The sequence below is a fragment of the Notolepis coatsorum genome (genome assembly GCF_963971535.1).
Source record: "Notolepis coatsorum genome assembly, chromosome: 15".
NCBI classification, from domain to species: domain Eukaryota; kingdom Metazoa; phylum Chordata; class Actinopteri; order Aulopiformes; family Paralepididae; genus Notolepis; species Notolepis coatsorum.
Genome location: NC_140179.1, coordinates 11,449,528 through 11,471,992, shown reverse-complemented (window position 1 = coordinate 11,471,992; position 22,465 = coordinate 11,449,528). Strand labels below are relative to the sequence as shown.

The 22,465-nt window shown below is 42.3% G+C and overlaps 1 protein-coding gene across 1 annotated transcript; it reads right to left on the bottom strand.

The window, feature by feature from the left end:
* Positions 1-565: 565 nt before the first annotated feature.
* slc7a6os (solute carrier family 7 member 6 opposite strand) lies at positions 566-20,388 on the bottom strand. The gene is made up of 5 exons (XM_084330470.1): positions 20,170-20,388; positions 13,567-13,911; positions 12,577-12,783; positions 6,448-6,574; positions 566-4,138 (listed from the first exon to the last, which is right to left on the bottom strand). The coding sequence occupies exons 1-5, from the start codon at positions 20,377-20,379 to the stop codon at positions 4,002-4,004; spliced, it is 1,026 nt and encodes a 341-aa protein (XP_084186596.1). The 5' UTR covers positions 20,380-20,388; the 3' UTR covers positions 566-4,001.
* Positions 20,389-22,465: the final 2,077 nt, after the last annotated feature.

Sequence of the window (22,465 nt, the reverse complement as noted above, 5' to 3'; positions counted from 1 at the left end):
CCTGCCTTGAACGTTGCTAGACTACGCCTCCCACTGGTCGGCTGCAGTGAGGACGAGGCCTTGCATCACGTCACGTGTCCCCTCCGGTACGCGTGTATGCTTTTACCAACCCAGTTGTGTTTCCGGGTTCGAGTTTTGCGCCGATTGGCCACTGACCTACAACCCCCCTCGCTATCGCCTTTGGGGCGTGAGATATGAAGACCGATTTAACTGGGTATAGGAAGGCAGTAATAATAAACACTCGACGAAACAGCTATTACCAGACAATTACAACAGCAGTGGTGCCTGCTTCAAATGTCACGTATTATAGGCTATAAGCCCGTGTAGATCTATTCGGAATAATAAACAATTGCCACCCTCTAGCAAAACATGACACAATGTGATCCTATCTCCGATAGAGCGGCTGGTCGCAGAGACGCGAGTTGAACGAACGCATCTAAATCCCCAGAAGGACCGACAGTGTTACGTTTTTATCTCATTTATTGTATAGTTCATCAATAAAACATATCTTTTGACCAGCAGTTATCTGTTCACTCAATCATCGACACCATTTGAGATGTTTTCCCATTTATTTTGAAAGCTTTATTTTGTATACACATCTACATATTTACAAAAAAAAGTTTATTTTTCAACAAGCATTCAAGAGGACAATCAGAGTGTAAAGGGGGAATGTTGAACCAAACACACAACGAAAATAACCCTCCACACTTTCAAATATGCACAATCTACCACACGCTTACATGTACACACACACACACTACCATGCACAAAATGCAAACACGCACGCGGCCCGGAACATCTCACTAACTTAACATAGTGTTAACTGCACAACGCATACAAGGCATACCACGCTAATGTGCAACATTTCTAACACGCTTCCACTTGGAAAACACACACACACACCCACCCACACACAAGTTCACGCCACCGGTTAAAAAAAAAAAAAGGACACTCTGGACCCGTCTAGAAATAACACTGCGTGTCTCCTTCAGCGTCTACAGGTGGACTCGGTAGACTGTACGCCCATTAAACCACGGGATACACATACACAGGGATGCAGCCAGTTCATATATCCAGCAACTTGTTTTGTTTTGCATCCATACACTCATCCAATCCTCAGTAACTAGTGTCAAGAAAGCGCCGTTAATGCTATAAACATGGCATACAAGACCAACACATCAACCAATAAGACTCAAATCGACCAGTCTCAAATCCGGCCCTCTTTTCAACCATCCTCCAATCCCAACCGTTGCTTTCCTCGGACAAACCTTGCAACGGTCGTCATTGGAGGATCAAGAGATGAGTGCAGAGTTTGAGATGGGTCCATTGGTGGTCTGACTGATAACCCCCGCCCATATCATAACAGGGTACTTTCTCAGTGAAGCTCATGTCTCAGAGAAAGCAGTTTTTAAAAACGAATGATTTTGTTTTCAGAAATGTCATACATTTCTCCCGTCAGACTTGAGCCTTTGAAGCGAAGCCCAGATGATGTGCTACAACGCAGGCGGCCCAGATGGATCATTTACACCGACCGGTTTGGATAACAGGTTGTGATCCCATCGTCCATTTTTTTTATATGCATCTATTAAAAGCTGCAATAATTGTTTTCCGACGAAATTTTTCACATTTTCAAAACATACGACACGGTCATGAGAGGGTCTCATTGAGTCATGGTGTCCTTCTCATCGAGTTTCTTTCCTTTATTTCCTTGTTGACAACATGCACCTACAGTTACACCTATTTTTCAACAATTCTAGGAAAGTGTCCTTGTAGTTGACAAATCTTAATCTCTTAATTACATCAATATTGTGCGGTGAGAGCAGTATTTTAGTAGGTTAACCCGTTAAGCCCGGCACCAGATTTATTTAACGTTGCACAAATAGATGAATACAGTACGAATGGACCTTGTAGCTGAGGAGCAATTATTCATTTACTTGGGTATGTACTTTTCTGATTATTTTTTTGAAAATATGGCTAAGGTTTAACTCTGCAACGAGCAGTTTTTTTTTATACGCACATATTTAGCTAATAACACTTAAAATCATTGGTAAACAAACAGTGCTGAAGATATACTTTGACTGCTGTTTTGACTGGGTTAGGGTCTTTACTCTTGGCTACATTTGAAAAAGAAACACAACCTTCACTTAATACTAGGGCTGTCAAAGTTAATGCTTTACCTTGAGATTAATTTAAATTATTTAAAGCATTAAAATAAATGTATAGATTAATCTATGGAGTGAAAAATGTTCAACGTTCTGAACTTTCAGCAGTATCTTTGCTTGTTCTTTTTTTGCATTGACTCATGCACCTTTTTGAAAATCATCTGACATGAAGATGGAACACATTTTTGTTGTTAATATGATTTATATTACTGGTAGTTCATACGAGACATTATCGTTCTCTAAGCCAATCTGCACTTTAACATAGGCCTGGGCTGTTTTTATTTCTGTTAGCGCCGCGGATATAAGAAAGCGGTCTGGCTGAGTCAATGTTGATGGTTTTGTTGAACATTTGTATTTCACAGGAGAGAAACTATTCAAAGAAAGCTATTAAAATAGTCTTTGAATCTAAATAGACTTTCTTTGTGTTGATTTTACATTAATTCGATGATTTTACTCAAGTAAATATCTGTTACAAGCTTCGGTCTTAACACTTTGATTGCCACTCACAAGTTCTCGGATTTATAATAGTTACGTTGAAAGCCACTCACGAGATTTCAGATTCTTTCGAATGGTGATCAGGAATTGGAATATACCAGTTGGATACCATCTGATGTCAGGTAAGGAATCTATGTTATCAGTGTTAGGATAATCAGACTAGTTTTGATGAAGATATAAGCTGTTTTGTGAAATGTGCTCTATCGGTTTCACTGTAAAATCCATGCTCGGCTCGAATGGGCGTGCGTGTACGTATAATATTGATCATCTAGCGTTTATTTGAAAACGATTCATAAATAGGCCGACAAATATCAACGTTCTGGAATATTCCAGTAAAAGACGATTATCACAGAATGGCCGAGAATGGGCTGTTTTTTTTTATACCTCAAACGGGCGCTTTTCAAAATGCTCTCAAACGGAAATGAAGTGTTAAAAAACCAATCTGCCTTGACAGCACTGACTGGAAAATGATTCTTTGATAAGCGACGGGCAGATTAGACACATAGCCATAATTTAAAACATAGATTAGGCGATATAAACGTTAACATTGAAGTGGATGGTGGCATTCAAGCACTATTCAAGCACCTGGTGGCACTGAAAGTGTTAAGTAGAAAAGCTATTTTGAATCTAGATAAATTACAGAAAATTGTGAGATTAATTTGTTATTTTTTTTTAATCTATTGACAGCACTACTTAATACGGACTGTATTGATCCATTTGTGCAACGTTAAATACATCTCGGCCCGGTACCAGGTTAAGCATTTCATGTTCATTTCATGTTGTTAAGTCGAGATGCACAGTCTTTCCAATAAACAGGTTGCGGGGCCAAGCTTCCTGCGTCGGCCGAGGCTCCGGTCTCTTCAACACGTCTCAGTGTCCCTCGTTGTTTTAATAGATCCGAGTCATAAAGAAACTGTTTGGGGTTTGTGCTCCTAGTATCTCCTGCTGTCTGAAGAGGAGCGTTTGGCCCCAGATATGACCATACAGCAGACTTAACAACCTAATAGGCCATTTTAGGCACATGACCTTGTTCAAAAACCAGGAAATGCCCCAAGAGATTGTTGTATCAGTGAATCTTTAACATTGTGCTGGCAATGCAGTGTTATATTTATTATTTATTTATTATTATTTATATTATGTGATGTATTTACAACAAGTCTTTTGTTTTGGCAGAACAGGGAGGAGGTGGCTCTTAAGTTTGTTTATGTCTCATTGCTGCCCTCTAGTGGTCAAAAAACGCTTATTGCAGCTTCTATGAACCTCTAACATGTGAGCACATCTCCTGATCCGTCGGGAGCAGGGCAGGTGGTGTTTCTAGAGCGGGAACGACGGGAGGCCTAGAGATCAGTCAGAGTCATCCTTATCACCGTCTTCCTCGTCGTCATAGTTCCCGTCGGCACGGCGATTCAGGTCCCGCAGAAGCGCCCTCTGATAGCTCTCCCAGCTCCTCCTGTAGTAGGAGTGGTCCTGCTCCCAGTGACCTGCACAGAGAACAGACCCTTTATAGCTCTCCCAGCTCCTCCTCCCAGTAACCGGCAGAGATAACAGAAGAACCCTTTATAGCTCTCCCAGTTCCTCCTCCCAGTAACCTGCACAGGTCTGTGAGGTGAGTTTGTGAGTCTGTGAGGTGAGTTTGTGAGTCTACAAGGTGAGTTTGTGGGTCTACAAGGTGAGTTTGTGGGTCTACAAGGTGAGTTTGTGGGTCTACAAGGTGAGTTTGTGGGTCTACAAGGTGAGTTTGTGAGTCTACTCTACAAGGTGAGTTTGTGGGTCTGTGAGGTGAGTTTGTGAGTCTACAAGGTGAGTTTGTGGGTCTACAAGGTGAGTTTGTGGGTCTACAAGGTGAGTTTGTGGGTCTACAAGGTGAGTTTGTGGGTCTACAAGGTGAGTTTGTGAGTCTACTCTACAAGGTGAGTTTGTGGGTCTACAAGGTGAGTTTGTGGGTCTACTCTACAAGGTGAGTTTGTGAGTCTACTCTACAAGGTGAGTTTGTGAGTCTACTCTACAAGGTGAGTTTGTGAGTCTACTCTACAAGGTGAGTTTGTGAGTCTACTCTACAAGGTGAGTTTGTGAGTCTACTCTACAAGGTGAGTTTGTGAGTCTACTCTACAAGGTGAGTTTGTGAGTCTACTCTACAAGGTGAGTTTGTGAGTCTACTCTACAAGGTGAGTTTGTGAGTCTACTCTACAAGGTGAGTTTGTGGGTCTACTCTACAAGGTGAGTTTGTGAGTCTACTCTACAAGGTGAGTTTGTGAGTCTACTCTACAAGGTGAGTTTGTGAGTCTACTCTACAAGGTGAGTTTGTGAGTCTACTCTACAAGGTGAGTTTGTGAGTCTACAAGGTGAGTTTGTGGGTCTACAAGGTGAGTTTGTGGGTCTACAAGGTGAGTTTGTGAGTCTACTCTACAAGGTGAGTTTGTGGGTCTACAAGGTGAGTTTGTGAGTCTACTCTACAAGGTGAGTTTGTGGGTCTACAAGGTGAGTTTGTGGGTCTACAAGGTGAGTTTGTGAGTCTACTCTACAAGGTGAGTTTGTGAGTCTACTCTACAAGGTGAGTTTGTGAGTCTACTCTACAAGGTGAGTTTGTGAGTCTACTCTACAAGGTGAGTTTGTGAGTCTACTCTACAAGGTGAGTTTGTGAGTCTACTCTACAAGGTGAGTTTGTGGGTCTACTCTACAAGGTGAGTTTGTGAGTCTACTCTACAAGGTGAGTTTGTGAGTCTACTCTACAAGGTGAGTTTGTGAGTCTACTCTACAAGGTGAGTTTGTGAGTCTACTCTACAAGGTGAGTTTGTGAGTCTACTCTACAAGGTGAGTTTGTGAGTCTACTCTACAAGGTGAGTTTGTGAGTCTACTCTACAAGGTGAGTTTGTGAGTCTACTCTACAAGGTGAGTTTGTGAGTCTACTCTACAAAGTGAGTTTGTGAGTCTACTCTACAAGGTGAGTTTGTGAGTCTACTCTACAAGGTGAGTTTGTGAGTCTACTCTACAAGGTGAGTTTGTGAGTCTACTCTACAAGGTGAGTTTGTGGGTCTACAAGGTGAGTTTGTGAGTCTACTCTACAAGGTGAGTTTGTGAGTCTACTCTACAAGGTGAGTTTGTGAGTCTACTCTACAAGATGAGTTTGTGAGTCTACTCTACAAGGTGAGTTTGTGGGTCTACAAGGTGAGTTTGTGAGTCTACTCTACAAGATGAGTTTGTGAGTCTACTCTACAAGGTGAGTTTGTGGGTCTACAAAGTGAGTTTGTGAGTCTACTCTACAAGGTGAGTTTGTGAGTCTACTCTACAAGGTGAGTTTGTGAGTCTACTCTACAAGGTGAGTTTGTGAGTCTACTCTACAAGGTGAGTTTGTGGGTCTACTCTACAAGGTGAGTTTGTGGGTCTACAAGGTGAGTTTGTGGGTCTACAAAGTGAGTTTGTGGGTCTACAAAGTGAGTTTGTGAGTCTACTCTACAAGGTGAGTTTGTGGGTCTACTCTACAAGGTGAGTTTGTGGGTCTACTCTACAAGGTGAGTTTGTGGGTCTACAAAGTGAGTTTGTGGGTCTACTCTACAAGGTGAGTTTGTGAGTCTACTCTACAAAGTGAGTTTGTGAGTCTACTCTACAAGGTGAGTTTGTGAGTCTACTCTACAAGGTGAGTTTGTGAGTCTACTCTACAAGGTGAGTTTGTGAGTCTACTCTACAAGGTGAGTTTGTGAGTCTACTCTACAAGGTGAGTTTGTGGGTCTACTCTACAAGGTGAGTTTGTGAGTCTACTCTACAAGGTGAGTTTGTAGCTTCTGGAACCTACCCACATATCGCTCCTCCCCGTCTCCGTCGCTCTCCTCGTCAGGGTAGTCGTTCCTCCAGTTTCTTTCCTCGTTCTCATCATCTTCGTCCTCATAAACCTCCTCCTCGTGAACCACAAGGTCTGGCACCTGTAGGACCAACATCCAGTCAGTCAGTCAGTCAGTCATGTGGAGGAAACTATACTATAAGTCGAACCAAAAGGAGAAAATATCCTAATAGAAATATGGAATAAGTTCTGCTATGAAGAAAACCCTGGAGATTACTTTCTTTCCCCATCATGTACAGACACCACCATCAAGCAGCACCTCTCCGTGACATGGCAGTGTTCCTGCTGTACTGTATTTAAATAATCAAACAATAAAAGATACAGCTAAATCAACCAGCTGAACATCGCATTCTTCTTAACGTGAATAAACAAGCAGCTTGGCAACAGCCAAGTCATCTTGTAAAAATGAGATAATTACTAGACACTACTAGCATAGTTACCACCAGGGACAAACCTACAAGATAATACCAGAGACACTAGAATAGTTACCACCAGGGACAAACCTACAAGATAATACCAGAGACACTAGAATAGTTACCACCAGGGACAAACCTACAAGATAATACCAGAGACACTAGAATAGTTACCACCAGGGACAAGCCTACAAGATAATACCAGAGACACTAGAATAGTTACCACCAGAGACAAGCCTACAAGATAATACCAGAGACACTAGAATAGTTACCACCAGGGACAAACCTACAAGATAATACCAGAGACACTAGAATAGTTACCACCAGGGACAAACCTACAAGATAATACCAGAGACACTAGAATAGTTACCACCAGGGACAAACCTACAAGATAATACCAGAGACACTAGAATAGTTACCACCAGGGACAAACCTACAAGATAATACCAGAGACACTAGAATAGTTACCACCAGGGACAAACCTACAAGATAATACCAGAGACACTAGAATAGTTACCACCAGGGACAAACCTACAAGATAATACCAGAGACACTAGAATAGTTACCACCAGGGACAAACCTACAAGATAATACCAGAGACACTAGAATAGTTACCACCAGGGACAAACCTACAAGATAATACCAGAGAAGAGACACTAGAATAGTTACCACCAGGGACAAGCCTACAAGATAATACCAGAGACACTAGAATAGTTACCACCAGAGACAAGCCTACAAGATAATACCAGAGACACTAGAATAGTTACCACCAGGGACAAGCCTACAAGATAATACCAGAGACACTAGAATAGTTACCACCAGGGACAAACCTACAAGATAATACCAGAGACACTAGAATAGTTACCACCAGGGACATTGTGGATGAAAACATCGGCTCCCTATTGTAGGGCTGGGCGATATGGCCTATATATGATATCACGATATTTTCTGACCTTTCGGCGATACACACCACAATGTTTTTATTTTCCCCCCAAACAATTCATTATGAGGCTTACCAAGACAGTATTTGAGTTTGCAAGCTAACATTAAAGACAAAATAAAATACCCATGCATTTAGCATTTTTATATTATATATTAGATTTAGATTATTAGATTATATATTGCATATATTTAGCAATGAGATATTATATGATTTAGATATGAAATATGATTAATTGAAAATGGGGGACCCCGATGTAAACAAGACGAAAGTCTTTCTCTGGTCTGCATCCCCTTAACAATTGTATGTATTGAGCTGTACTGTACCCATTCTGCAATATGTTAATAAAGTTTTAAATCAATCAATCAATCAATAAATAGCATTTTAGCATTTTTATGAAACTACTGTATATGTATGTCTCTAAATGTTTTGATGAATTGAAAAAGGAGGACCCTTATGTAAAAAAGCCGAAAGTCTTTGTCTGGTCTTCATCCTCCAGTCCACTGTACTGTATTGTACACATTCTGCAATCTGTTAATAAAGTTTTCATTCATTCATCATTCAGACGGCAAACAGAATAATTTGGTTGACAGTCGAGTCTGCCAATTACGTCACACCGCTTGCACCCGCCCTGCTGTTCTTAGCACCAATCGGCAAGCGTGTTGTGAAGTTGTTTACTTCCAGGGTCCTCCATTGATTTTGACGAGTGCTCACAACATAGCTACTAACATTAGCTCCCCGCGGCCGACGACTAGATTACCAGCGCTCCGCAGGATGACTAAAACAAGGCATAATGATTTTACTGCAACGAATGTTATAATAAAAGCCTTGCCATACATCTGTCTGATTGAAAACTTTATTAACAGACCGCAGAATGGGCACAACTCAGTCAGCACGGGCTGAGATATGCAAGTCGTATGTTACCCGTTGCTATGTTCGGGTAAATACGCTGATGTTATTGAACGTAGGGCTGCAACTAATGACTAATTTGGTAGTCGACTAATCTGCCGATTTTTTCGATTAGTCGACTAATCGAAAACCAATGTAAACAACAACAAAAAAAAACAAAAAAAAAACATATTTTTTTTTATCTTTTTTTTTTTATTACCTATCTTTGTGAAAGTGGCTTCTCAGCTCTGGTCCAGCTGAAGACAGAGCAGAGGAACAGATTGGACATTGAGCATGACCTCAGAGTTGCTTGTCTACCATCACCCCAGACTTTGAGACTCTTGTCAGGACCAAACAACAACATCATAACATGATGATCCCATAGCAAATTAAAATAATGACTCATGAAACATTTGAATTTGGATCTTTAAGCCACTTTAAATGAAAATGTATTTGAAGAACAATACAGCAATCACTCATAACAAGATAAATAAATTAAATAATACAAATTAAAGTGGAAGTGTACTTTAAATAACTTTTGTTTGCTGTGTGTGAGAGGAGTCCGTGTGTGTGTGTATGTGTGTGTGTCTTACTCTGATCGCTGTGTGAGTGAGAGGAGTGTGTGTACTGTGTAATTTGTGTGTGTGTCTTACTCTGATCGCTGTGTGAGTGAGAGGTGTGTACTGTGTAATTTGTGTATGTGTGTGTCTTACTCTGATCGCTGTGTGTGAGTGAGAGGAGTGTGAATGTGTCTGTGTCTTACTCTGATCGCTGTGTGTGAGTGAGAGGAGTGTGAATGTGTGTGTGTCTTACTCTGATCGCTGTGTGTGAGAGAGAGGAGTGTGAATGTGTGTGTGTCTTACTCTGATCGCTGTGTGTGAGTGAGAGGAGTGTGTATGTGTGTGTGTCTTACTCTGATCGCTGTGTGTGAGTGAGAGGAGTGTGTATGTGTGTGTCTTACTCTGATCGCTGTGTGTGAGTGAGAGGAGTGCGTGTGTAATGTATTGTGTGTCTAGTCTGATCATCATCTCCTGCAGGGGAACAATGTTTTCAATGTCCAAAATTTGCTATGGGATCATCATGTTATGATGTTGTCTGGAACCCTAAGAAGCCACTCTCACAAAGATAGGTAGTGCAAAAAAAAAAAAAAAAAAAAAAAAAAAAAAATTTTTTTTTTTTTTTAATGACTAATCGACGCAACAATTTCTCGTCGACGATTTTTTTTATAATCGACGTCGTCGATTATGTCGACTAATCGTTGCAGCCCTAAACATGTAACTAATATAACGTTAATGCCACAAAACGAATGCCTTTGGTAATCACAAGTAGTAACTTGTTCAAAAGTTTGAACGTGTGGACCAGATTGACACGACACAATCCTCTTGGGCAAAACATCACGATATCCACGATACGTTTAAAAAGTGTATTGTTAATGAACTGTACCCGATATTTATATAATATCGTCATATCGCCCAGCCCTACCATATTGTATTACTATTGTTTACTCCAGCAGTTCTCACACTATGGGTCGCGACCCAAAGTGGGGTCGTGGGTAGGTGTCAGTGGGGTAACTGGCATTGGCAAGTAAATTTTTTTTTTTTTAAGTTTTTTTTCTTTCTGGCAACATATTTTGGCTAAATATGCCTTGTTTTATAAATGTGTATTGATAACATAGTGCTGTAATAAAATGTTCTAATAAATATGCATGATCAAGTTCAACGTGTGCTTTTATTTTGATATTCCTTAATTCCACGTTGAAATTACACAATACATTAATTTAACACAATGGCGCCCAAGGACGTATATCTCTGTGTTTCGATTCCACCCGTTGTGGACAGAGGCACGGATAAATCCGTGGCAAGTTGTTATTGCTTTTATTCCATTTTAATAACCTATTCAAGGTCGCAGAGCGGCACTGCAGATCTACCCTACTCTATGAATTCGACAAAGTGCAATACCAGCCAGATCCTCTTAGGGGCGCTATCGCGATAATGCAGTGTTCCCTGTGGCCGAACGGTGGACTCTTTTTTTTTTAATACTTTCAATGGAGATTTCAGCTGGATTCTGGATGTGTAGCCTGTAGCTTGGATTACGTTTTCCATCGCAGATTTCACCATGCAATAAAGGGGATTTATCATCAGCCAATGGACATATCGATCTACCAGATGGCGATCGATAACGGGGAAATGCTCGGGGGGGGGGGGATCAGCCCGGACCGCGGTAAGATCTTTTTCACGTAAAGTACAGCCCAATCGGGCATTATTATGATACTCAACCAGGCGTTCGGCCTGTGAGGCTAATGAGGCTAACGCGGTTATTGGTAATCGATAATCAGAAACGACGTCCCCCGCCCCCCCCCCCCCCTTTCATGCATACATGCTTTGGGATCGTGCCGATCATATGCAGTTTGAGTTATTTCTGTAGCATCTGTAAAACGGAAATTTAGCCCTATATCTAGCCTTCCAGAAAATATACTAGTCCCAAATACCATATAACGCTTATATTCACGGCGCTATAAAATGAGAACCTATTGATGATTTTTTTCCCCTTTAAGCCATTTTGAAGGGACGGTTTATGGACTCAATTGACAATGAGAATGGACAGATAGCAATACTATAAAGTATAGATTTAGCTGTACAAACAGCCCCACGTTTGTTTACATTCCCCAGTCCTCTTGATAATAATTAGACTCATCCCAATGGGGGACCCTGATGTAAACAAGACGAAAGTCTTTCTCTGGTCTGCATCCCCTTAACAATTTTTAACAATTGTGTGTATTGAGCTGTACTGTATTGTACCCATTCTGCAATCCGTTAATACAATTTTAATTCAATCACTCACTCTTAGGGCTGGGCGATATGGCCTCTAAATGATATCGCCATATCACGATACACGATATATATATCGCGATATTTTGACATTTCCTCTAAAGCACTTAAAAATGCTTGATTTAACCCTTTGATGCATACAGTCACGCCAATATGATGATTATAATAAGTCCCTGCAAAATATGTTTCCATTATTAAACCATGAAGATGCTTTAAAAAATAATTAAATGAAAATGTACTAAGAGTAGTCTACTGACACTAATAAAAAATGTATTTACATCTAAGACAATTTATATGAAATGTTTATATCAACTATCCAGTTAGTATTTATACTGTAACGTTTAGCCACTTTAAATCATTGAAAAAGAGAAGAAAAAAAAAAGGAGAGAGAGAGAGAGACCCCCTCGGGTTTTGTTTTAGGTTCGCGTTTTGAGCGTCTAAGCTGCCGTAGGCGATGACGTCACACTCTAATGTAAACAGGAAGAGTTTAAGACACTGAGATGGAAACTGGATGCTGATATAAGGAAACGAATAACTAATAAATATGAAGTTATCTTTAAACCTCTGTTGTCAAGCGTCGTCAATATAACCCACCCCCTTTTCTCACTAATGGAACTAGTGTCGTGGAGTCCGCTTTGAGCTAACGCTAGCAGCTAAGAGCTAGCAGCTAAGACGTTAGCTTAGCCTATTATGGTTTAACTTAGCAGCTAACGTTAGCCCATTGCATGTCATTGAAGGTCCGCACTGGTCTGTGTAATTAAATTACAATTGCATGTCATTTAAGGTCCGCGCTGGTCTGTCTATAATGAAATGAGAGGAACGCTCTGCACTAAAGCAAGTCTCATATCAGCCGCGACGTGACAACATATACTCGATGTTCACGATATAGTAATTTACTACATCTCACGTAGAGCAAGCCGCGATACATCGAGTATACTCGATATATCGCCCAGCCCTACTCACCCTTTGCTCAAATCATTCATCCATCCGTCCGTCCATCCATCCACCCACACACCAGCTCTCCCTCCTCGGCGTAGGCCCTGACGGAGAGGATGTCCTGGATCCAGCCGGGGGCCACTGTCTCCTGGTAGTACAGGTCGTAGACGTAGTCCTCGTCCTGCTCCCGGTGCTCCGCCCCCAGCTCCTCCCCCGACACGCTCAGACGCTCACGCAGCAGCTTCATGTTGTTGCACAGGATCACTTCCGGGTCGACGTCCAGGTCCTGTGGGGAACGAGGAGGGCGGGAAGAGAGGGGGGCAGAGTAAGTCATCACTACTGCCATCCAGAGGCAGAGTAAGTCATCACTACTGCCATCCAGAGGCAGAGTAAGTCATCACTACTGCCATCCAGAGGCAGAGTAAGTCATCACTACTGCCACCCAGAGGCAGAGTAAGTCATCACTACTGCCATCCAGAGGCAGAGTAAGTCATCACTACTGCCATCCAGAGGCAGAGTAAGTCATCACTACTGCCATCCAAAGGCAGAGTAAGTCATCACTAGCCATCCAGAGGCAGAGTAAGTCATCACTACTGCCATCCAGAGGCAGAGTAAGTCATCACTACTGCCATCCAGAGGAAGAGTAAGTCATAACTAGCCATCCAGAGGCAGAGTAAGTCATCACTAAGTTAATACTTTGACAAATGTAGCATATTCAGTTCGGTCTTTGTGTGCCAAACATTATTTAAGGCAAACCGCTGTAAATCTGAAGCATGTTTAAATCAGTAATGCCTCCCCTCTTGATGTACCAAAATCTCTCCTAGCTCTAACCGGTCACGGTCAAAATAATGTGCCTGATGTCAAACTGCCTCATTCTTTCAGTTTTTGCATGACTACGTCCTTGAGAATAACTGAAAAGTGTTACATTTATATAAAAAAATTAAAATTAAAAGCGTATACCGAACCGAAAACCGTGACCCCAAAACCGTGATATGCACCGAACCGTGGATTTTGTGAACCGTTCCACCCCTAATTCCTATGATATAATAAAAACAGGTATTATTGTCACCTTGCCGGGAGCTTGGTCCTGGTCCCCTACATCCTCATGTAGCAGATCAACCACCTGCACCTCCCCCAGGCACCAGCTCTTCTCCTGCCCCTTCCCCCCTCTCCCGGCATCCTCCTCCCCCCCCTCGGGGGCGTTGGTCTGGGGGCATGGCTGTGGGTCGGAGGGGCAGGACAGGCCGGTGCGGTGGGTGGAGAGAATCCGGTAGCGCTCCTCTCGCCGGGTGCTCCACTTGGTGCTCCGCAGGTCCCCGACGATGCGCTGCGAGGTGGCGGCAGAGGGGCGCAGGGCGTGGGCCACGCGGGGTCGAGCCAGAGCCTCGCGCACCTGCGTCTGAACAGGAGTATCCTGGTGGGGGAAGTCCGCAGGTTAAACAGGGATGCACTGATCCGATAGGACTCAAATAGCTGGATCGGGCATAGAAAAAAAATTAAAAAAAAATATATATATATACAATGGGGGAAATAAGTATTGAACACATCAACATTTTGTTCAGTAAATGTATTTTCCAATGAGCATATTCAAGCGAAATTGGCACGAGACGTTTGTATTAACTCAAGAAATCCAGACAAGAAATCTAAACATTAAAGTCCATAAAATAAAGTAATTTTTTGTAAGTGGAATGAAACAGGAAAAAAGTATTGGACACACTAAGAAAAAGCAGTACACCACAGCAAGGAAAGGCAAGGAACTAGCTGAAAACCAAAACTAATTAGGAGGCAACTCTACCTCCTATCTGTGCTAATAATGTCAACTGGGTTAGAATATATTGATGGGCTATCAAATGTTTTTTTGTTTGTTACCAAGGTGCCACACAAGAAACATCAAATGATGGGTAAAAGCAAAGAGCTCTCAAGACCTTCACAAACAGATTGTTGCAAATCATGTTGCAAAACAACTTCAGAATCTTCCAGTAAGCACCATTGGGGGCATTATCCATAAGTGGAAGCAACATCACTATCACTCCATCATCAACCGGCCATGCACAGGTGCTCCTCGCAACATTTCTGATCAGGGAGTCAGAAGGATACGTAGAAGAGTAGCCAGAGAGCCATGGACCACTAGGAAAGCGCTCCAGAAAGACTTGGAGGCAGCAGGTACAACTGTGACAGAAAGGACCATAGGCAATGCACTCCACCGCCATGGCCTCTGTGCGTGCTCAGTGTAATAAGTGGGAATGAATACATTTCCACAATTTAATAAGATATAACAGTCCATTTAATAGGGCTGTCTTAAATACTTCGAAGCTTCGTTCGATGGGCATGGGATTCGAATATGGAAAAAGAAATTGATAAAAAAAAAAATTATATATATTTTTGCAAAATCAACTCTGCGTCTCTTTGTTAACTACAACAAGCAATGCTGTTTGTTATTTAAGATGAGGTCGGACTCGGCACTGACAGATGTGTGTTCATTGTGCTGCTTTTATAAAGCCTCAAATGACGGCTTACAATATTTCATGAAAGCAAAGTGTTTTGTTTGTCTAAGATTTAAAAAGGTTTAAATTTTACAGCACTGACAAAGTTGAACAAAGTGCTGTACAAGTCCCACAACAACAAAAAAAGTAAAAAAGATTTTTTATTTTATTATGGTTGATTCCATTTTTATTGCTCAATTCCGCGATTCCGTCCGCAATTCCGTGATCGCGGATTCCATATGGCTCTAGTCTCTCCACTCGTGGAACAGCAGCTTTCTTTAGGAAAGGGTATGTCTTCTCTTGGACTGGCAGTAGTCATCAGGGTCAAAATGATCGCTACAGACCCAATGATCCGCAAGGAGCAGTGTATAAACGAGTGTCTCCATCCGTCTGCTCTCAGCCTGTCCTTATCCAACAAACAGTCTATGAAAAGTAGGGATGGGAATTGATAGGATTTTATCGATACGATTCCATTATCGATTCTGCTTATCGATTCGATTCTTTATCGATTCCCTTATCGATACCTGATCAATTTATAATTTAAATAAATAAATTGGAAATGCAACAGAACTAAATTTAGTCATTTAGCTGACGCTTTTATCCAAAGCGACTTACAAGTTCTGTACGACAAGCCATCAGGAAGGGCACAACTCTTATCAGCTGAGCAACAATGTTCATCAAAGTGTTGAGTGCTACAGTGTAGGTTAGTTTATTAGGACAAGTGCATGACAGTACGGTTAGTTAGGGTTAGATATATATTTTTTTATTCAGATAATGGTTGAAGAAGTGCGTCTTTAGTCGACGGCGAAAGATTGGACGTGATTCGGCTGTCCTAACTGGGGTGGGTAGTTCATTCCACCATTGTGGGGCAAGGACTGAGAATAGGCGACTTCTCTTTGATGACCCTCCCGGAGCTCGGATAGGAGTAGGTCTGAGGCGGCCAGAAGATGCAGAGCGTCGGGGTCTAAGCTGGTTAGAATAACAACATGCAACTTGACATTTCTGATTGTCATTTATTGTTGAGCCCCCATGTCAGAAAAATACAAAAACTGTAAAAAATTAAACATTAACTATAGCCTTCACTTAAATAAAATAATGTATTTGAGATTCTCTTAAAATGTATTTATTTTTTTTATTCTTAAACGAATTTAATCTATTGAATAACAGGTTGTTATTCCTCTGACTTCTGTCTCTCACTCACACTCTCTCACACACACACACACACACACACACAGAGAGAGAGCTCCCTCCCCGGGCCCCTGTCCTTTAAAGTATTGGCTTGTGTTGCTACACGGACACATTTGTATGTTGCACCACTCTTCCTGGCTTACAGACTTGTAAACAAGCACTCACGTCTCATTATATGTGAACTAAAGAGTACAAGGTTTACACAACAGCCCCCACCTGCTGTTTTATTGTATTTGTACCTGTACTATCCGCTGTCAGCTGTTTATCTCTCTTTGTGAGCTTGATTAAATAGCGTTAGCTCACGTTAGCTCTGCGGCTAATTTTAGCTCACCCTGATCTAAATCAATGACTAGGTTCTAAAGCATTCAAGTAGTTTTCACTGCACATAGAAGTAGCCAAACAGCGGGAGCATTTCGGGAGCATATTACCAAAACCCAGGCAATTTCGAGCCCTTAAGGAATCAAATAGAGTCTGCCATGGCTACATGCTAACGTAACGTTATTGCGCAACTGTAGGCAGCGATAAGAGAATCGAAAGTCACAGGAGCCACACGGTTCCAGGCAACAGTTCCAACGGGAACCGGTTTTCGATTCCCATCCCTAATGAAAAGTATGTGAAGTGTGGCTCGAAGTTTTGTTGGTACAATTTGGATATGCGCAAAGGGCTGTCCCCGACTAAGGATTTGGATGGTCGACTATGATTGGCCAAAATTTGCCATTAGTCGACTATTGTTAAAAAAAATTTAATTAGTATAATATAAAAAGAAATATTTAAAAAAGAAATTCCATTCCATTTGGGCTGTGGGGGGTGCTTAATGTCTGAAGGAGTCGACTGAAGGCTTCTTGTCCTCTGCAAAAGCAGGCAATTGGTCCACTGATGGATACATCTTGATATTTGTCTAGTCTAGTGTGTTAATTAGATGGGTGAAATCCTCTTTCAGTGCCTCTGTGCCTGTTTTCTTAGGCAGTTAGCCTCTGGTATGCGTGCCATTAGCGTTAGCCATGCTTCTAGGCCTCTTTTCTTTTGGAAAGAATGATAAAAAAAAATTATATTCAACTAAGGTTGGCCAGTCATAATAAAGAAATAAGAGGGGACAAGGAAGAAGAACAGAATGGAATAATTAGGATGATAGTAAGCAGGGAACAAACTTAACTTTTTGACTTACCAGCCATTTGGCTGGTAGATTTTAAAAACTACCAGCCATCCAGATTTTTTAGAGAGAATTAAACTTTCCACTCGGGCCTGAACGCTCGACATTTCTGTTTCTTTTCCGCGGGAGCCACCACGGCATCAACGGTCTCTGTGACTTCAGAAGACTCATCTTCGTTGTCATTATTATTAGACCTGCTTGTGCTTGGTTTCATGAAATATGTTAAGCAGCGCTTGTTTGGCCATCTCTCTCTCTCTCGCTCGTATACCCGTTTGTCGTTATGGTGGCCAGACAGGCTCAAAAAAAGAAAGAAAAAAAGATTCACATCTGAGCGGCGCCATCCGCGCTTTATCAGAGTGAAGCAACAATGAAACAAATGTAATGATTGTTTCGTTCATCGCATAGGCTATTTAATTTTAGCCTATTTTAATACAATTCAAGTAATAAAATTGTGCTTAGAGGAATTATTTTCACCGGACATTATGACCGGAGAGATTTAAATATTCGGACTTCAACATATTTTGCCGGTCAAATACCGGTAATTACCGGCTAACGGAAACGCTGACACACACACACACACTCTCGCTCTCTTAAATCAATGTCAACATGACTGCCTGGGTTCTGTGTGAAGGGCCTGTGGAGGTTATGGATTGGTAGAGAAATTTGCATGTGGGGGACGTGACTGACTGACAGTCTGTTCCATCAGGGGCCTGTGAGGACCGTCCGACAGTAATGTATAGATACACAGGGAAGGCAGAGGGGTACGCTATATTTTAAGCCGGGTGTGGATCCGAACAGGTATCCGTTTGTATAACACTGCCATCGATGGAATTTTATTATATTTGTATTCTCTTCGCCGCAGAATTACGGTGCACAAATTGCTGCAGTATTGCATTTTTGCAATGGAAATCATTTGAAAATGTATGAAAGCCTAACCATGACCAATCTCGTTAGTCGTTACCAAAACATACTGTAGAAAAAGAGCAATAAACACCAAATACCACCAGATAACACACCATCACACTGACGGTCAGACAGAAGAAGACGTGACACCTTCAACTGTGCACATTTAATTAGGTGCAACTGTACTATAATCACACAAGCTTCCATTCTACTGAACCGTGGTCGGACTGTCAATATGAATGGCATCTCTGTTTGACTGTGAATCACAGAGAAAGGAGCCATGTTCCAACCTCCACCTCACCTCTCGCGTCTCAATCTGTAGGTTAGACTTGTACTCAATGGCTTTTCCTCACACAATGAACAACTCACAACTCTCTCTCTCTCTAGCAATCAGACTCTAACAGGAGAAAAGAGCCTCTGTTGACGTAGGCTCATCAATGTGATTGACGTATTATTCTAATCTGAGGAGTCACAAAGACACTCTGATGCCCTCTGCTCAGCGAGCTGAACGATGAGTGAAGTCCCAGCATCTGTAAACCAGACAAACTTCTTCTCCTCCTCCTCAAGACAGTGGGCATGACTCTCCTTACCTTATTTAGAGCGTGGCCCATTAGGAACTTAGGAAGCACAGAGAGAGAGCGAGAGAGAGAGCGCGAGAGAGAGAGCAGTGCCCCGAGAGTGGGCCGGGGGCTCTCTTTCCACACAATGTCCACCCAGTTGTTACAGGCTGGGCTACAGCTCCGCCTGGTGGGCGTGCTGGGCCGGTGCCTGTATGATATATTACGTGTCTCACTTCCTGGGGAAGTGGTGGTTTGTTTACTTGTTGCTTTCCAATACACGGCATTAAGAACCAGCGCGACTCGACTCTCTCATTGTACAGCTACAATTGCAAACTGCCCTCCAGTTCCTTTTCACACTCGTCTTAACAGGCTTTTCACAGTGTGCTGATCCTCCCGCAGGCTCCCGGTGCTCCTTTGGTTCTACAGGGCACAGATGAGCCTCTGTGTTATTGATTGATTGATTGATTGAAAACTTTATTAACAGATTGCAGAATGGGTACAATACAGTACAGCTCAATACACACAATTGTTAAGGGGATGCAGACCAGAGAAAGACTTTCGTCTTGTTTACACCAGGGTCCCCCATTTTCAATTCATCAGGACATTTATGACATACCAGATTTGCAAATACAGTACTGTTTGTGATACAGAAGGAGTCAAGAAAAGGGAGTATATACATTTGACGTAGAAACTGTACATTGGAGGAGGTTGGGTGGGGGGGGTTGGGTACACTGGGATATTGACAACCATACTGGGTAATTTACATTGGAGGTGGGTGGGGGGGGGGGGGGGGCACATTGTATAAACAAGCAAAACTGTACATTGAGGGGGGGGGGGGGGGGGACTCTGTACAAACAAACAAAATTGTACATTGGACTATTGACAAGACCATACTAGGTAAATGACTGTACATTGGAGGGGGTTGGGTTAGGATATTTACAGGGGCCAGTGTTGCATTGCAGTCTCCCGTAGGTGTCTCTTGAGAGAGGTTTTGAAAGTGGGTAGTGATCCACATTCCTTTACAGCTTTGGGTAGGGCGTTCCACATTGATGTGGCATAATTGCGAAACGTGTTTAGTCCCTTATTTGAGCCGAATCTGGGTGAATTATGCTTATGATGAATTGAAAATGGGGGACCCTGATGTAAACAAGACGAAAGTCTTTCTCTGGTCTGTATCCCTTAACAATTGTGTGTATTGAGCTGTACTGTATTGTACCCATTCTGCAATCTGTTAATAAAGTTTTCAATCAATCAGCAAACAGAGCTGCAGCTAACAGAGCTAACGGCTAACAACAGCTAACAGAGCTAACGGCTAACAGCAGCTAACAGAGCTAACTGCGAGCTGCGGCTAACGCTAACCCGGAGCTAACTGCTAACGGGCCGCTCACCTGTGTCGCTACGGTCGCCACGAGTTTGAAGACGGAGTTCTCCACCTCGCCTCCATTGGGCTCAGCAGGCTCCGTCTCCCCCGGTGCCGCCTCCCCGGGGCTCTGCGCGCTGCTCTCCGGGCGGATCCGCTTGCACGCCAGCAGCAGCGCGTCGGCGGGGTCGGTGCCCCGCTTCCTCTTGACGCGCAGGATCGTCGTGTTGGCGTCCATGTTGCTCTGTGTCTGTGCGCTCTCTCTCTCTCTGCCGTAAAGAGGTCGCAAATTACGCCAGTGGGCGGTGACCATCTAAGATGCGTTATTCTTTTTCGTAGCCGCATTTTGCGGAGACGCTTTCTGATTGGCCACTTCATGTGACATGTGACATGTGCGCCCAATCGTGTGACGCCTGTTTCTTTCACTGGTTAAGTTTAGGCACTCTTTCGAAGTTGGTTAAGGTTGGAGTTTGTCTTAGAGCAGGACGATAGAACACCAGCCCTGATTCCATACTCTAACCTTAACCAACTTCGAAAGAGTTGCCTAAGCTTAACCAGTGATAAACTAGGCGTTAGGTAGTTTGCAGGCTGTTAGACCCGGAAATGGGCAAAGACACAGCTCGTCACGCGATTGGGCGCACATGTCAGTGGCCAATCAGAGAGCGTCAGTCAGTGGCCAATCAGAGAGCGTCTCCGCAAAATGCGGTTACGAAAAAAAATAACGCTTGATTGATTGAATTGATTGTTTGATTGATTGATTGATTGATTGATTGATTGATTGATTAATTGAAACGTTTATTAACAGATTGCAGAATGGGTACAGTACAGCTCAATACCACGCAACGGCTGTTATGAAACACTCGTCCAGTATTAAACAACCCAAGGCTGTGGCTAAGGAGTCAACATCAGGGAGACCAAAATCTACACCCCGCCCCTAGATGTGCACTCGTGCACAGTGCACGCACGCACGCACACACACACACACACACACACACACACACACACACACACACACACACATGCACACACACACACACACACATATACCATTACTTCCTGTCATTGGCATACATTATATATATTTTTTACTAACATCCTAGTGTCTCATTAGCCTAGGGATTAAGGATACATGAAGTATTACCTACACCATAATAATATTGAGGTTTTGATCCATAGAAAGGTCTGTGCTACACAATTCCAGTTAGATTAGATTTATTGTCCTTTAATTTTGCACTCATGACATTAGTTGCTTGCCGTTTAATCAACATCGAAAGACCCCCCACTTCCTCCCAGACACCCATTCCAAGTAGCCTATAGTGACAATGCCCCCAAAATGTTGAGATACCCCTACCGGAGGTAGAACAAAACACAAGCATGTTTTTCCTCATCTCTAAGGTCTCTGGATTCTTGTATACAAATATTTGACTGCAAAACTTGTTAAATTGATAGATATTGTTATACACCCCCAAAGGAAAAAATAACCAAAATATAGCCTGGCCGTATGGGAGTTGATACATATAAACTCATGTAGATTAATAATACAAGCTCCAAGAGCTTTCAAATTTGACATGCTACCAGTCAGACAGTTGCTTAACATAATAGAAAAACCTGGATGGGAATATCTTTATGCATGTAGGAAATATATACCTATGTACACATACTTAAAATAAGCGGAAATAAAAAAAAAATAATATCTATGCAGAATGTTCTCATTTACTTTGTAGTAGCTCTGCCATGACTTGTCATAGAAACACAGATGAGGGCTTTTCCGGAAAGGTGTGGTTGTGCTGAATCCAGCAATACCACATGTGTAAATATAGCATGCATGGTCAGGGAGTTACATCAGTAAATGTATGAGATGTCCTAAATGAAAGAAAATTAAACATTGACATAATGAAGTCTTCAGTCCAAAGCCCATTATCAGTGGTGAGAAGCATGTTGACAAATTCAATGTTACTGCAAAGTAAAGTCACTTGAAATAATGTTCTGGTCTATAATGTTAATATATTTATGATACATTTAATAAATTTTATCATACATTTTATGATACTTCATATGGAAACAAAGATCCAATTGAATCAGGTTGAAATAGAAATAGAACACCTTTATTTCAATCTACTGCGTTCTGAGCCCCCTGCTGTATTCACTGTACACACATGACTGTGTGGCCAGGTTCAGCTCCAACTCCATAGTGAAGTTTGCGGACGACACAGTGGTGGTGGGGCTGATCTCTAACAATGACGAGAAGGCCTATCGGGAGGAGGTTGATGAACTGGCACACTGGTGCCGGGACAACAGCCTACTCCTGAACATTGGTAAAAGAA